Source organism: Acartia tonsa, chromosome 8 (genome assembly GCF_053477335.1).
Source record: "Acartia tonsa isolate MP-2025a chromosome 8, ASM5347733v1, whole genome shotgun sequence".
NCBI lineage: Eukaryota > Metazoa > Arthropoda > Copepoda > Calanoida > Acartiidae > Acartia > Acartia tonsa.
In genome coordinates this window covers 18,812,506-18,827,174 of record NC_137267.1, presented here as the reverse complement: position 1 = coordinate 18,827,174, position 14,669 = coordinate 18,812,506, and the positions used below count along the sequence as shown (strand labels likewise).

At 31.5% G+C, this 14,669-nt stretch overlaps 1 protein-coding gene across 2 annotated transcripts; it reads left to right on the top strand.

Moving 5' to 3' along the window:
* Nucleotides 1-344: 344 nt before the first annotated feature.
* On the top strand, nucleotides 345-13,799 carry LOC145326170 (uncharacterized). 2 transcript variants are annotated; one of them, XM_080169317.1, is made up of 11 exons: nucleotides 345-470; nucleotides 3,053-3,149; nucleotides 5,023-5,098; nucleotides 5,532-5,656; nucleotides 6,076-6,181; nucleotides 8,855-8,993; nucleotides 9,461-9,544; nucleotides 11,251-11,362; nucleotides 11,667-11,829; nucleotides 12,114-12,157; nucleotides 13,691-13,799. In XM_080169317.1, exons 2-9 carry the CDS (start codon nucleotides 3,079-3,081, stop codon nucleotides 11,809-11,811), a joined length of 858 nt encoding a protein of 285 aa, XP_080025443.1. In that variant the 5' UTR covers nucleotides 345-470; nucleotides 3,053-3,078; the 3' UTR covers nucleotides 11,812-11,829; nucleotides 12,114-12,157; nucleotides 13,691-13,799. The 2 variants fall into 2 exon arrangements, with proteins under 2 accessions (XP_080025443.1, XP_080025442.1); XM_080169316.1 differs by having other exon boundaries at nucleotides 354-470; nucleotides 3,040-3,149.
* Nucleotides 13,800-14,669: the final 870 nt, after the last annotated feature.

Below are 14,669 nucleotides of genomic sequence, written 5' to 3'. Positions count from 1 at the left end.
AATTCACTTTGTCAGTCTTACTGGCTGAAGTGGTAATTTTATGAAAGAAATATTTTTTGTCTCGTCTGCTACTGAAAAAAGATATATTAAATTTCACGTTGAGAATATAATATACAATATGCATCTACACTACATCTAGCTCCGTCCATACGTCCAGTTTTGATAACTAAGTAACTTTTGTTTTACTTCATTAGTTTCTACTTTTACTTGCGGATGTAATGAATGATTACTAATAAAGTGGTTTATTTTAGGAGATAGTAAGATTTTAGAAAAAAAATAATAAACCCTTTTTTTGCTTAAATGTTGCAGCACCGCCTAACAACATTGTGTTGTTATTAAAACACTGTTTGATGATTGTTTTCAGTTTAGTCGGAGCTATCAGCCAACCATCACTGACAGGAGCACCGATTTGCTCATTTACACCCGCCGCGCAGCAAGGGTTAACATCTGTAGTTTAGGGTTAAATTAAGGTACCTATTGTTTAGTTTTTTTGATAGGTAGATTCATAAAGAGTTAACAATAATGATAAAGATAGACGATTTTGTTCCATTTTAAGTAAAGGGGTTAAAAATTTAAATTTGTAGTTGATCTTATTATATTATCCGGCCCACCACGTATAGCTAAGATCTTCAGTTAATGTTAAATTAATATTTTTTTATAACTTTAAATTAAGGTTAAGAGTATCAAAAACCTTATTTTTGGCACATCACTAAGTTTTAAGTTTTATTTTTTTAAATTGAGAATAAAATTTACTATTGACTTACTACTTGGGATTTGTAGGGTTCTAAGCCTGAGCTGGATCTTTAAATCATTTAAGTGGTGAAATTCCGCGCTGTGATTGGCTGAAATTCGGCTCACCCCGATCTGGCCCACCACTAAAATGATTTAAAGATCCAGCTCTGGTCAAACCTGTGACAAAACTAAACACTTCAAAAAGTTATTTGGGTATGCATTGGCCCAAAAAGGCGCAACTTATTCGCAAGTAAAGTTAGTACAGACAAAAGTTGGTTCAATTGGTTATCTGCAATAGTTGTGATGGAAAGTGCCTAGGTTTTGCTTTTCAAGTTTTGCAATCAAACATTTTCAAGCTTCCCTTAATTACTTATTACATCCATCTATAATACAAAGTAGCTTGATGTCTGTCCGTCTGACCGTCTGTCCGTCTGTCCGTCTGTCTGTCCGTCTGAAGCTTAAGATCTCAGTAACCGCTGAACCAATTGGGCTCTACTCTTCAGGGATTATACCTACTGGTCCTGTGATGGTTTTAAGCTATTTTCCTGTGGGGTGGGACACCCCCAACCCCCACAAAAAATAAAAAAAAACCACCCCCCCCAAATTTTTTTTTACATTTTTTGTAAAATCTCAGTAACTGCTGAAGAAATTGGGCTCTACTCTTCTGGGAATATACCTACTGGTCCTCTGGTGGTTTTAGGCTATTTTCTAGGAGGTTGGGACACCCCAACCCCCCTAAAAATAAAAAAATCCCTATTTCCAAATTTTATATTTTTTTTTATTTTTTGTAAACAAAAACCAGTAATTGGGTTGGGGGAACCCCACTGCACCATGGGGCGAAGCCCCCATGAACCCCCCCCCCCAAAAAAAAAAAAAAATTTCACCAAAATTTTTTTGGGGGCTTTTTGTAACTTTTAAAAATTGACATCTTTAAAAAGTTGTCGCAATTATAGGTATTAAATAAAATTTAGAGAGGAGGGTTTTCAATTTTTGTGTATACGGTGAACAACCTGGGTTTAATTTTTACGAATTGAAATTTTTGTGCATACGTCGCACAACCTGGGTTTAATTTTACCAAAGAGTAATTGGGCAAAGAATAACTTTTTTGAAAATATAACTATAATATTATTCTGTAGGGTTGACTTTCCATTACCTCAAGGGGCGAAGCCTCTAGAGGCTAGGGGCGAAGCCACTAGTATTTATATATAGCACCTATTTTGGATAATTTAATTGTTACAATGTTTTAATATATATCATCTTGTAAAAGCAGTTATACACTAGTTTATTATTTCAACATGACTTTGTTATCAAAAAAAAACTAGCGGCTGCGCCCCTTGAGGAGAGGGGAATTTAATTAGATAACCCATTAGATTTTAAAAGAAAAAGTAAAAAACTAATATTTTTGGGGTGTTGAATTTTTTTTTCTAGTTAAAAAAATAAATTGAAGAGAAATTTTTTTGTGGGGGGGTAATTTTTTCTTTGGATGATTTCTCTTGGGACGGTGGTGGTACTCTCCCCCAAAATAGTTATAAACCTTCCCGGGACCTATGATAAGCTACCCTGTTAAGGAGAACCCGATCGGTTCAGCGGTTAGCGTTAAAAACAAACAAACATACAGACATCGTTCTACTTTGTATTATAGATGAAGCTTCTCCTGTAGGGAAAATATTTTCGTCAAACGCTCTGTTTAAGTCTAAGCTACACAAAATATAAAAATAACCCAAAATAACAATAAATATATTATATATATATCTATGAAATTCTTATATTATACTATTCCTTCATTGCATATCTGTTATAATTTACTTTAAATACCCTTTTATGTAGTAATAGTTTATAGTCAAGGGCTTTGTTAAAGTCCAAGATATACAAAATACAATTAACAATAAAAATCATGCTTCAAACTAAGTGAATTAGGTATTTTATTGGAAAATAATATTTTAATCGACAAATCTTCCTAAAAAATCTTTCCTTTATTTTAATTCATCCCCATGTATGATTATATTAAAACAAAAACTTTTCTCTAATGCGTGATATTAACATCCATTATTTCCTCTTATACACATAAACGGATACATAATATACGTGGATATTATACCAGTGGTAACATTGCTATCAATTTAAGTTGCTAATATGGACATAATTTATTGGTAAGTTCGTTTAACCAGTAGGAGGGGAGGGGATGGGGGTAGTTAAATTTAGTAATTTCAGCCAGCTGCTTTTTACTTTATTAGAGTACACGATAATCTGGTGTAAGATCCAAATAATATTAAATCAATTGACACATTTTTGTATATTTTTGTATAGGTTTTTATTCTAGAGTAGCTCCACCACAACTGGGTGACCATGGACGCAATCAGAAAGAAGATGAAGTCCCTCAAGGACGAAACTGATCAGCTGTATGCCATCATTAACAGGTTCTTATTTAGATAGATAGATAAATAAATATATAAATGTATATTGTAAATATATAGATAAATTTAATCTTAATATCTTATTTTCTTCATTGATTTGGGGAGATAGATAGATAGATGTCATAGATAGTTACTTATATTAATATATGGATTGATAAAGGTATATGGACGTAAAGATAGATAGATATATAAATGGATAAATATATAAAGATTTCAAGTTTAATGCCTGTATACACAGGCAAATTTATTGATAAATATAGTTATATTGATAGATATAGAGACAGATAAACAAATAGTTTATTTATTTTGTTATATGATATAATAAATTATCCTTTTCTAAAACTATTTTTCGTATATTTACGGCTTTCTAGAACTTTTAGTTTACTTACAAAAAAATAAGTATCTTAAATCTTTAGGTTGAAAATTTCAACTGTAGCAGTTAGGGAGTTGAATCCATTTTTATAGAAGCAGAAACATAATCTATGATTATGGTTTGGACCCTCTAAAACTATAATCTACCTTTCCACTTTCCCCTCTCTTGGTGAAGATATCTTCAACGCCGATACGATTTTTGAAATGTAAGATTCCACTTTCCCCTCTCTTGGTGAAGATATCTTCAACGCCGATACGATTTTTGAAATTTAAGATTCCACTTTTGCCTCTCTTGGTGAAGATATCTTTAACAAGAGAGACAAAAGTGGAATCTTATATTTCAAAAATCGTATCGGCGTTGAAGATATCTTCACCAAGAGAGGGGAAAGTGGAAGGGTAGATTACAGTTTTAGAGGGTCCAAACCATAATCATAGATTATATTTCTGCTTCTATAAAAATGGATTCAACTCCCTAACTGTTAAGGATATTTTATTATATAAATTGAATTAAAACACAGTATAACATGATTTGCTATATCGTATTATACCATTTAAGGGTTTCGTTGAGGGAATTTACGGAATTTTAAAGTAATTGAAAAAACAATTAAACCTTATTTTTGCTAGGTTAATGTTAGATAAATAAACGATAGAAAATAACAAAATCCTCACCCCACCCCTCCCCATTAAAAAAAAAACAAAAATTAATGATTACAATGTACAAGATTCAATTGCTTTTATGGAAGATTTAGAAATCTGCGGGTTTAATGGAGCACTTTCTTTCATTGTTAATGATCCATCGTAAAGAATTGTTCGGTCAGGGCATTCCTAATTATATTTATCAGGGAGGCGGCACTTAGGGGTGTATAAATTTTGCAGATCTATTGGCAGCATGAAGCTGCATTAAAGGACGTACAAGGGGGGAGGGGGGTAAACGGATGATTACCACCCTCCCCCTAAAATGAATTTGGGGTTATGTAGGTCCCCTCAAAATTTCTATATTTAAATTTTTACCCTCCCCAAATAAAAAAAAGCTTATATGTCCTTGCCTATATGATATAAAGATTTCAAGCCCCCCGCCCTCCCGAAATGAATTTTTGAATGAAACTTTAAATATTTTACCCCATCCACGCAAATAAAAAAATCTTGGACGTCTTTGGATGCATTCCCATAGAAAAAGAGCAGGAAACCTTACCAAAACCATTACATACCTATCAATCCTATGAAAGAACATTTTTCTCTCTAAATAAGAATATTTGAAATGTCCTTCAATAATCTTCGCTGTTTTTTTTCTAGGGGCAATTTCTTTAGAAGGTTGAAGGTACACTCCCTTAAATTAAAAAAAAATATCTATGACCTATAAAAAGCAACAATGTAATACATATTGGTTCGGCGGTTATGGATCTTTCGGCACAGACAGACAAACAGATATGCATCCTGTTATTTTAGTATATACATACAATAAAACAAAAGTGCATAAGATTGCGATAACTTATTCATAATTTAGATTTGAAGAGCAGACCAAACAGTCTAATCAGATAGCCGACCAGGCGGACTGTGACATCAGAGATTATGGTAAAAAGGTAGGTAACATTAAAGTTACAGAAAAACTTTATTGTTGTATACGGTAGCCTTAGAATTCGTTTAAGGGGAAATTATTCATCACTTTACCCGCTCCCCCCCCCCTTCCCCTCCTTTGGACGTCCTTCTTTTATGCTATTTTAATTTTAAATTTAAGTAAATTGCGATGGTTTTTGGCTATTCTTACACCCCTTCCTCTTCGAATATATGTAGACTCATAGAGCCCCTAGCTGCTAGGGGCGAAGCCACTAAAACACACTAAATTGTATTATATTTTTTGTTGTAAAAATTTGACAACAACAAAATTATTTTAAAAATTTATATTTCTTGGATTTAATTCCTTATATAAAAGTAATTAAAGCCAACTCACTTATGCGAATTAAACCAATATTTCATTTATTCTGACTAAATCTTTAAATTCTTACCTTTACAAAGGTCCATGGGTTCGAGATTGAGTTTGATGAGACAAATGACAAGCTTAACAAGGCTCTGGAGTCACTCGAGGAGAAGGAGAAGCATCTGAAGGAGGTGGAGGCTGATATTGCTGCACTTACTCGTAGGTAACATCATAGTAGATAATCAATAATCAAGTTGGATGCTGGATACTGGATAATCTTTGGAAACTGGTATGTTAGCAAAGATAATCAGCAACTTATCTTAAACATCAGCCGAGAAAAATAAATTTCCTTTTTAGCGTTACGGACCGATAAGTATAAATCTGAGAGGAGAAAAATTCAATCGCCTTGTATTTTTATAATTACAATCATTAAATATAAATTAAATTATAACTATTTTGTGAATGGGACCACCATCCTCTGCCAAAAAAAGCCCCCAACCTCGAAATATTTTTTAGTTTTCTATCTAAACTAAGATTTAATATGGGGGGACAAACCCCCTTCCCATTTCAAGTGCCCCTATATTAATCTGGGGGCGTAGTAGCTAGTAAATTTAAACCCATATTACACATGAATATTTTTAGGATCATGTTGATGGAGGAGGAAGCCAAGAAGTCCGAGCAGACCCTGGCCAACACAGTTACCAAGTTGGCCGTCACTTCCAAGGAGGCTGATGATGTTCTCAAGAAGGTTAGGTAGATAGATAGATATATATACTCTAACCAACGCAGTCACCAAGTTGGCCGTCACTTCCAAGGAGGCTGATGATGTTCTGAAGAAGGTTGGGTAGATAGATAGATAGTTAGTCAGATAGATAGATAGATACATAGATAGTTAATTAGATAGGTACACTCTATGAGGATACTAATGAACGTTACAGATTGATAGATAGTTAGATAGGTGATATAAGGATCCAATCTAAAAATAGAAAAGCTTTGCTTTTAAAAGATGAAAATAACACACAAGGAAATTTTCCTTTATCATTCCTTCAATATGTTTTTATTTTTTTACTACTCTTAGATTTGACAAAACAAAGTTGCAAATTGTCTTGAGCCAATAAAGGCTTTCAATTGGAGAATTTATTATTGAACTATTTTAAAACTACTTTCTCATTGCATCTATTTCTCTATTTTTATTTTTGGATTTAAATATCAGACAAATTTGCCTTTTTTTATATCATTATAAAACGTTTGTTCTAAATTCAACACTATCCATTAAACTAGTATATATAATTTTGATTTAGCTACCTGTTACTTTTATATCTCTGAATTTGTCTGTGATGTTATCTTTTATACTAAAAATCTATTGAAATTGCCCCTCTATAGCTAAAAGTCTATTTTATGTTAAAACAAAGTTTAGGGTCTAAGATTACTCTAAATGAATTCTTTTGTCACCTTAGGAAAACTTGTTTTTGCGTATTTTTCTAAAAATAAGAAATAATCTATCAAAGATGACAATATCCATCAAAGCTAAGCTCTGAAATCAAATAGCAAAATAAACGAATATGAACACTTGTAGAGTGTCAAAACTGAATAAGCAGAATATTAATCAAAAGTTATTAAATAAATTCTAAATATACTTTTTGCAAAATTGCGTAAATTTTTCCAAAAATATTTTGTTCAAGACTTTCATTTTTAGAACACGATTATAGAGATTAATCGCCTTAAATTTTGTACCTTGTGGTCATAGGAATAATTTGCTGTGAAGATCAACGAGTATTCAGTATATAATTTACTTGGCCTGTTTAGATATTTTTGAAAGGCTTCGTGATTTTCAATTGTTTAATCATCACTCACTCTATATATCTTTCTATATTTCTAACATGTAATTTTGAAGTTTCTATGTCAAAAATTGCGGCAATAAGAGAATTAGGACCTGCAGGTTCATACCTGGAACATAAAAATGTCACCTGAATTGCATATTGTTTTGTACTATTATAGTATATTTTATTATTTTGGCCATGTAAAATGCTATGTTTGAGCAATAAAATCTTCGTTCTTTACTTTGATGACCCTGCAAGGTTTGCTGTTCTACCGACCGTTTAAGGGTTAAACTTTCTTGGACTTGTTTAACTTAGTTCGTGTTTTTGTTTGTTTTCTTTAGAATGAAAACAATATATTTGTGAGGGTGACTAGCACAAAATAAATAAATCTAGAAAAATTTTAAAATCATAATTTGTCATATTAGATCACGTGTGAGATGAAGCGTTCTTAATACAGCCTTCCTAACTGTTATATATTAGTATGTATAAACCAGCATAAAAAAAAACAATCAAAAAAAGAAAGAAGTTCCAGAGTTGGAATGTCTGGAATGTCAGACAAACGGACAAATATAGAGTAACAAACCAATTAATATTTATAATTATTTTGAACAAAAAATTCCGGATAAATCTTTTTTTCTGAAACAACTTGACAAGAATTGTAATAAATGTTTAAAACTGATTTGGCAATTTTAACATGCCTTTATAATGATAAGAGCTATACGTTAAGGATAGAAGGATGTTAGATGCAGTATTAAGGCAATCAAAAACATAGTTTATTTAGGATTTTTTAAAAAATATATGTTGTTTTTCATAATATTGTTTTTTACTAAGGGTAACTCTAAATTAACTATAAAATAATAAAAAAATAAATGCACTAACTTTTTGACAATACTAGTTTGAAACCAGCCAATCTAAATATAATCCAAAGTTTTTTAGCTAACGAATAAGATAACGATAACATTTCTTTTGAAAATATGAGTACTAATTTAATTTCAAGTCCAATGTCCCCTCCCTCCCTGCCTAAAGTTGACATATTTCTAAAAAATAGTTCAAGCGTGATGGTTCTACGCTGTACCCTCAAAATATGCTTCAGAAAAATACAAAATTATGACTTTCTTGAATGATATATTGTTCAGTTTTTTATTTGAATATTCCCCTAATAATATACAATTTTAGCATTTAAACAAGGATGTCAACATTTATAAGTAGCGAAGAAAATCAAATCATAGATTGGCAAACAAGCAAATATTCAGTGATCATATAGTACAGTAGAAAAGCCTAACCTAAGGAAGAAAATTCATCAATTTAACGTCTATTGTATTACCCCTTAAGATAATCAGGAAGGAAGGGGACATTGAACTTTAAGTAACACTCGTACCCAAAGTATCATAACGACGTTTTCTTATTTGTTGGCTCATAAACGTGGGTTACTTTTATTCAGTTTTGATTGGTTGGTTCAAACTAGCAGTGTCAATGCTTACATTTTAAACAGATTATTATAATCTACATAAGGGGAAATGTAGTTTATTTTGTGGGGTTATAACAATTAATCTTCCATTGTATTAAGATCCCTTCTAATAATTAAAACATTGTAATTTTAGGTGAAGATCGTGGAGTCCAAGTGCATGAACAACGAGGTGACCCTTGAGGAGTTGGACAACAACCTGAGACAGACCACCAAGATGGCCTCCGACAATGAACAGAAGCTGGATGAGCTCAGCAGAAAGCTCGGCGTTCAGGGATTTATCTTTTTATATTTATTTATCTATTTATTCTATACGTTTAAACTTGCGGCTACGCCCCCTAGAAGCCTCTAGGGGCACTTAAGTTGACCCCCACCATTATCAATTGAGTTTCAAAAAGTGTGGAGATACCCTCCCCAAAAATAGCAAAAAACCTTCCCTGGATCTATAAGAAGCTTCATGTAAATGAGGTTGTTCGCTACAACAAAAAAACTTACTAATTCGTATAATATAATTATTACTTTTATTAAGGTCAGATTACTTAAACCTTAAATATATGAACATATTTAGAGCTGTTTCATGGAAGGATTTGTTATTTTACTTCCAAAAGTATAAAAATAACACTTGAAATAAATTTTATGTATTTTTAACAGAGATCTAAGAACATGCAATTGTTTTTTCTTATCATATTTCGAAATATTTAGTTCATTGTTCACGTTTTTAAAAAAGAATAATGTTAACAGGAGGAGGAGCTGAAGAGAGCTATTGAGAGGGCAGAGCTTGCTGAAACTAAGCTCAAGGGAATTGAGGAGGAACTGCAAGCTGTTGGTAGGTTTAATTTGTTAATAGGGCGAAGCAGGCTTTTATTAGAGATCTAAGGGAATAAGACAATGGCCGATATATTTATGTACATCCGAATAATGATACACAAAATTACCCTTTCTCTTGAAAGTTTGGACTTTAAACTTCATGAACAAACCAATCAAAATTTGATAAAAACTCCCAAAGTTGTATCCAACGAATAAGAAAACTCTTTTTTTATAAAACTCTTGGGACTAGTGTAATAAATAGCTTAATTTCCCCTTCATCTCTAGGCAATTTCATCTTGCTTGTAATTTATGCCAACTCTACTAGCATAGCTTCGAGACCGTTAAATTTCTATTGTAACAAACCCAGTTTTGAGTCATATTGAAATAATATATACATAATTTATAGAAATTTTAACAAATAATTAGATAGATACCATTAAAATCAATCTTCATAGCTAACAATGGACAAATGTCTATAGCACCAATGCAATGTTTTGTTATACACAAGAATACCTCTTACTGTATATAAAACTGAAAAGTCAATTTAAATAAAGTCCGAAACAAATTTAACAAAGTGAAGACGATTAAGAAAGAATAACTGTGTAATTACACTGTCACATGCTTTGTTTATGTCAAGGAAAAGGGAAAAGTAGGGGTAGATACTTTTGGACCTATCTTATCAAGTGGATAGATACTAAAGATAGATAAGTTTGAGTTCAAATTCTGCTGTTTATTTCTTAACACTTTTAGTTATCATTTCAAAGTGTTTGAATTAAAAATATAAATTAAATTTGAATGTAAAGTGAATGAAAAGCAATTAAAAAATTGTGTAATATGTTTAACACATTATCCCTGATCTGTCTGACAAAAGGATTAAACTTTATTTTACCAGGAAGTGAATAAATCTCTCTGAGAAATTACAACAACAAAAAATATTTATATCTGCATGGTCAGGTTAAAATAGATTTAAGACTTTCTAGACATACATTTAATGTTGCTTGGGGTATCAGTAGTTTTTTTTTAAAGTAGCATAAATGTAGAATTCGGAAGGGAAGAGAATTTTCATAATAAAAAAATTGGGGTTATTTGATTTTAAAATGATAGCAGCAAATTCTGAATTCCAGCAAAGTTAATCGTAATCAGTAAAATTTCTCTTATTAACACTCTTTCCATTTCTAATTACTTTGGTTTTTGGTTGTTAACTATAGCGTACTAGGAGTTAAACTTGTCATTATAATTATATTATTTTCTTTTGGTATCTAATTTATTTTATCTATTCATTTCACATGCCTTGCTAAGAATGTCGACAAATGTTGTTATTTAATTGACCTTACAAGAATTTTGATTAAATAAACATTCATATCAAAGAATTATAAATAAAAATGTGTAATTCAATAAAGAGAACAAATTAAGTTTAAAGTTACCATATTGTTGATAAACAAACAATGATTATCCAAGAATGTATAAGAATAAATTTATTTATTATTTATTTGTATATAATTTATTTACCTATTTCTAAATTTATTTCTTAAACCCAACCCAACTATTAACATTTTTTTTCTGTAAGGGCCCTATACCTGTGGAGGTCTTCTACCATTTACTTACAAATTATAATAATAAAGAAACAAAACATAGCCTATGCTTAAGAAATATATATTTTTAAAAGCAATTATTGTAACAAAGTATCTAATTGTTTAACTCCCTCCTAACTTATCCATTGATTAGGTGAGAATATGAAGCAGCTTGAATTGTCTGCTGAGAAGGCCGTGGAGAGAGAGGAGAAACTGAAGGACAAAATTCTCAACATCCAACAGAAGTATAAGGCTGCTGAAGGCAGGTATGGTTCACATTGTACCAGAGAATCTAGCAGTCCTTATATTTATCCAGCTGTATATTATCTAATGTCAATTTATCTATATTTATCTATACAATCTATCACTTAAATGAATCAAAGAAACTATCATTCCATCTATTCATCCAGTTGTAATTCATTTGTATATCGATAAAAATGAGTAACTTTTATGAATTCGCTTTTGTGTATAAACTCGGAAAATTTTAAAGATGGGAATAAAAGATAAACATCATTTTGTTGATAAATGGAATCTATAAGTTCATCTATTTATCCATCTATCTATCTGTAGATACGAGTACGGAGAGATGAACATCACCAAGTTGAACCAAAGAATTGATGATATTGAGGACGAGATCTACAGGGAGAAGTTGAAGATCAAGAAGGTGGCTGACGAGCTCGGCGAGACTTTCGACGACATGCTGGCACATTACTAATCAACCGATCCGACACAGGTGAAATAATATTTTTTGTGCAAGTTGATCTATCCCTAACTTTATGACCCTTAAAAGATCTAATCTAATGCTTGTTTGAAAATCAAATTGAAATTATTCCTTAATTTAACCCACTTACTCTTGAGATAATTTTTTCATTAATTTTCTTATTTTCTTCATGGCTAGGGTAATTTTATATTCTAATGATTATATCATGGTTTAAATTAAATATCTTAAACAACAAATTTTTTTTTCAAATTTACAAAATTGGAATTTTAAGAATTTTTTAAAATTTTTTTTTCTAGATATCAACTGAGAACCTGAAATGACGAAATTTAACTATTGAAAGGTATTATGATTTTTTACTGGTTAATTTTCTCGGTTGCGTGGTGTTACATACACCCCCTTAATGTAAAATTTCCTTGATTAAATAAAACATATACGAGATCTTAGCGGACTTACCTACGTCATAAATTATTTATGTCCCAAAATATAGGAAAAAATGAAAAGAATATAGGATGATTTTCTCCATTTACAAATAAGGTTTCGTGATTTTTTAGATTAAAATTAAATATAAGTATAATTTTTATATTTGTTTGCTTTTACTGGTCCCGGGAAGGTTTATAACTACTTTGGGGGAGAATATCTTCAACTTAAAAGAGAATTTGCTGCAAGAATAAAAATCACCCACAAAAATGGATCTTGGACAAAGTAGCTTCGGACAAAGTAGCTTCGGACAAAGTAGCTTCAGACAAAGTAGCTTCAGGACAAAGTAGCTTCCGGACAAAGTAGCTTCAGGACATTTACTTAAGAAAAGTAGCTTCTAATAGTAATAAAGGTTATGGCCGCAGCGCTCGGCCCCCTGGCCTGCCTAGCCGCGGGCGCTCGGCCCCCTTGCCTATAACCTAACCTAACCTAACCTATGTAAGAATGTTTAATGTACATTAACTTCTAATTTTATTGAAAGCAAACAAAACTTTAACAATTTTAACAAAAAGTGGATCGTGGATTTTACTAAAAATGGTTCGGCGATTTTTTTTATAATTTTTAATTCGTTTTAACATTTTTAAAAATTTTTACAATTTCTGTCCGCCTTTCTGTTTGTCTGTCTGTCATTTTGTCTGTCTTTTTGTCTGTCTTTATTTCTGTCTTTATGCCTTTCCTTATGTCTCTCTTTCTGTGTAGATATTTTCCTATTTTTCTAAGGAAGCTACTTTTCTTAAGTAAATGTCCTGAAGCTACTTTGTCCGGAAGCTACTTTGTCCTGAAGCTACTTTGTCCGAAGCTACTTTGTCCGAAGCTACTTTGTCCAAGATCCACAAAAATTACCCCCTACCACCACTTTTCTCAAGTTCGTCAAGAGGCCTCTAGGGGCATAGCCACTAGTAATAATAAATATATCATTGTTTGGATCTTACACCAGAATTTCATGTTCTCTAATATAGTAAAATACACAGCAGGCTAAAATGACTATTTTCCCCTTCCACCACCATTATCCCATCCATTCTCCCCCTACTGGACGAACAAACTAACCAACTGAGCAGTGATGTCCATGTTACCTAGCTAAATTGGCGAAAATTTTTCCCCTGTCATATTATACACATTTATTCTTCATCCATATTAATACTCTATTTTTTTCCAGTATTACTTCGAAACCGATTATTATAATTAAAAACAGTTCTTAGCCATACTGAAAAATCATGTTTAGCATTGTATAACAGAAATTTTCCACGTATATTAAAATAAAAATCATAAAATCAAATATCAGTTTTGTTAGACCGGACCTTCGGCATTCGGGGCTAACAAAGCAGATTTTATAATTTTCATTTTGATATCCGCGAAAAGCTGTCTATTATACGATGCTATCAATAACTTTTTTCAGAACTGGTATTAATGAGGCATCTACACTGAAACTATAAAGTATTTCCTAAACTTTGCATGTACACTAATCTTAATTATCACAATCTATTTAATAAATTTTGAAAATATAATATTGTTTTTTTTTGTAGCGATGCTATTCTATAATTCACTTTGTCTGTCCGCCCGTCAGTCCGTAACGCTATGGGGGAAACGTGATTTTCTCGGCTTCTATTTAAGATAGAATGCTGAAATTTTTGGTGAAGATTCCTATGAAATATGTCCATATAATCTATTATTTTGTCCAACTGTCTGTTATTTGGGGTGCTAGATCGATTCCTAGATCTTCAGATTTTCGTTATTTTCTCAACTCCTTTTCAAGATAGAGGGCTGAAATTTTCTTGGATTAGTTGTTTTACCATTCTACATATGTTTACCAAGTTTACCAAGATTTGTCTATTAATTGAGGTGCTAGATCGATTCCTAGATTTTTAGGTTTTCGTGATTTTCTCGATTCCTATTGAGGCTGAAATTATCAGAGATTAAATATGCTCATATTCTAAATAGTTCTATCAAGTTTCATGAAGATTTGTCAATCAGTTCCTAGATTTTTAAGTTTTTGTGATTTTAAGGGTTTTGTGATTTCCCTATTTCATCAAGTTCAGTGTTTGTTGTATGACACTTCTCTATAGTAACTTTTCCTGATATACATTCATAATTTTTGAGCTTCACGATTTATGGATCTCATCCTTTTTATTATAACTCTTAACTGCGATATAAAAAATATAGCTGGAATAAAGTTTGAACAAGACCAAAAACAGTCATAACACGCAGAGATGCAATGAAAAGAAATACGATACAAATACAATGTTTTTTTTTATAGAAACAAAACTTTGCTTAATCTAACCAACTTACCATTGATATAAATTAACAGGCACTATCTTATTTTCTTTATTTGCTTAGGCAATTTCTTACAGTTTTCAACAAATCATTCAACCTGTTTT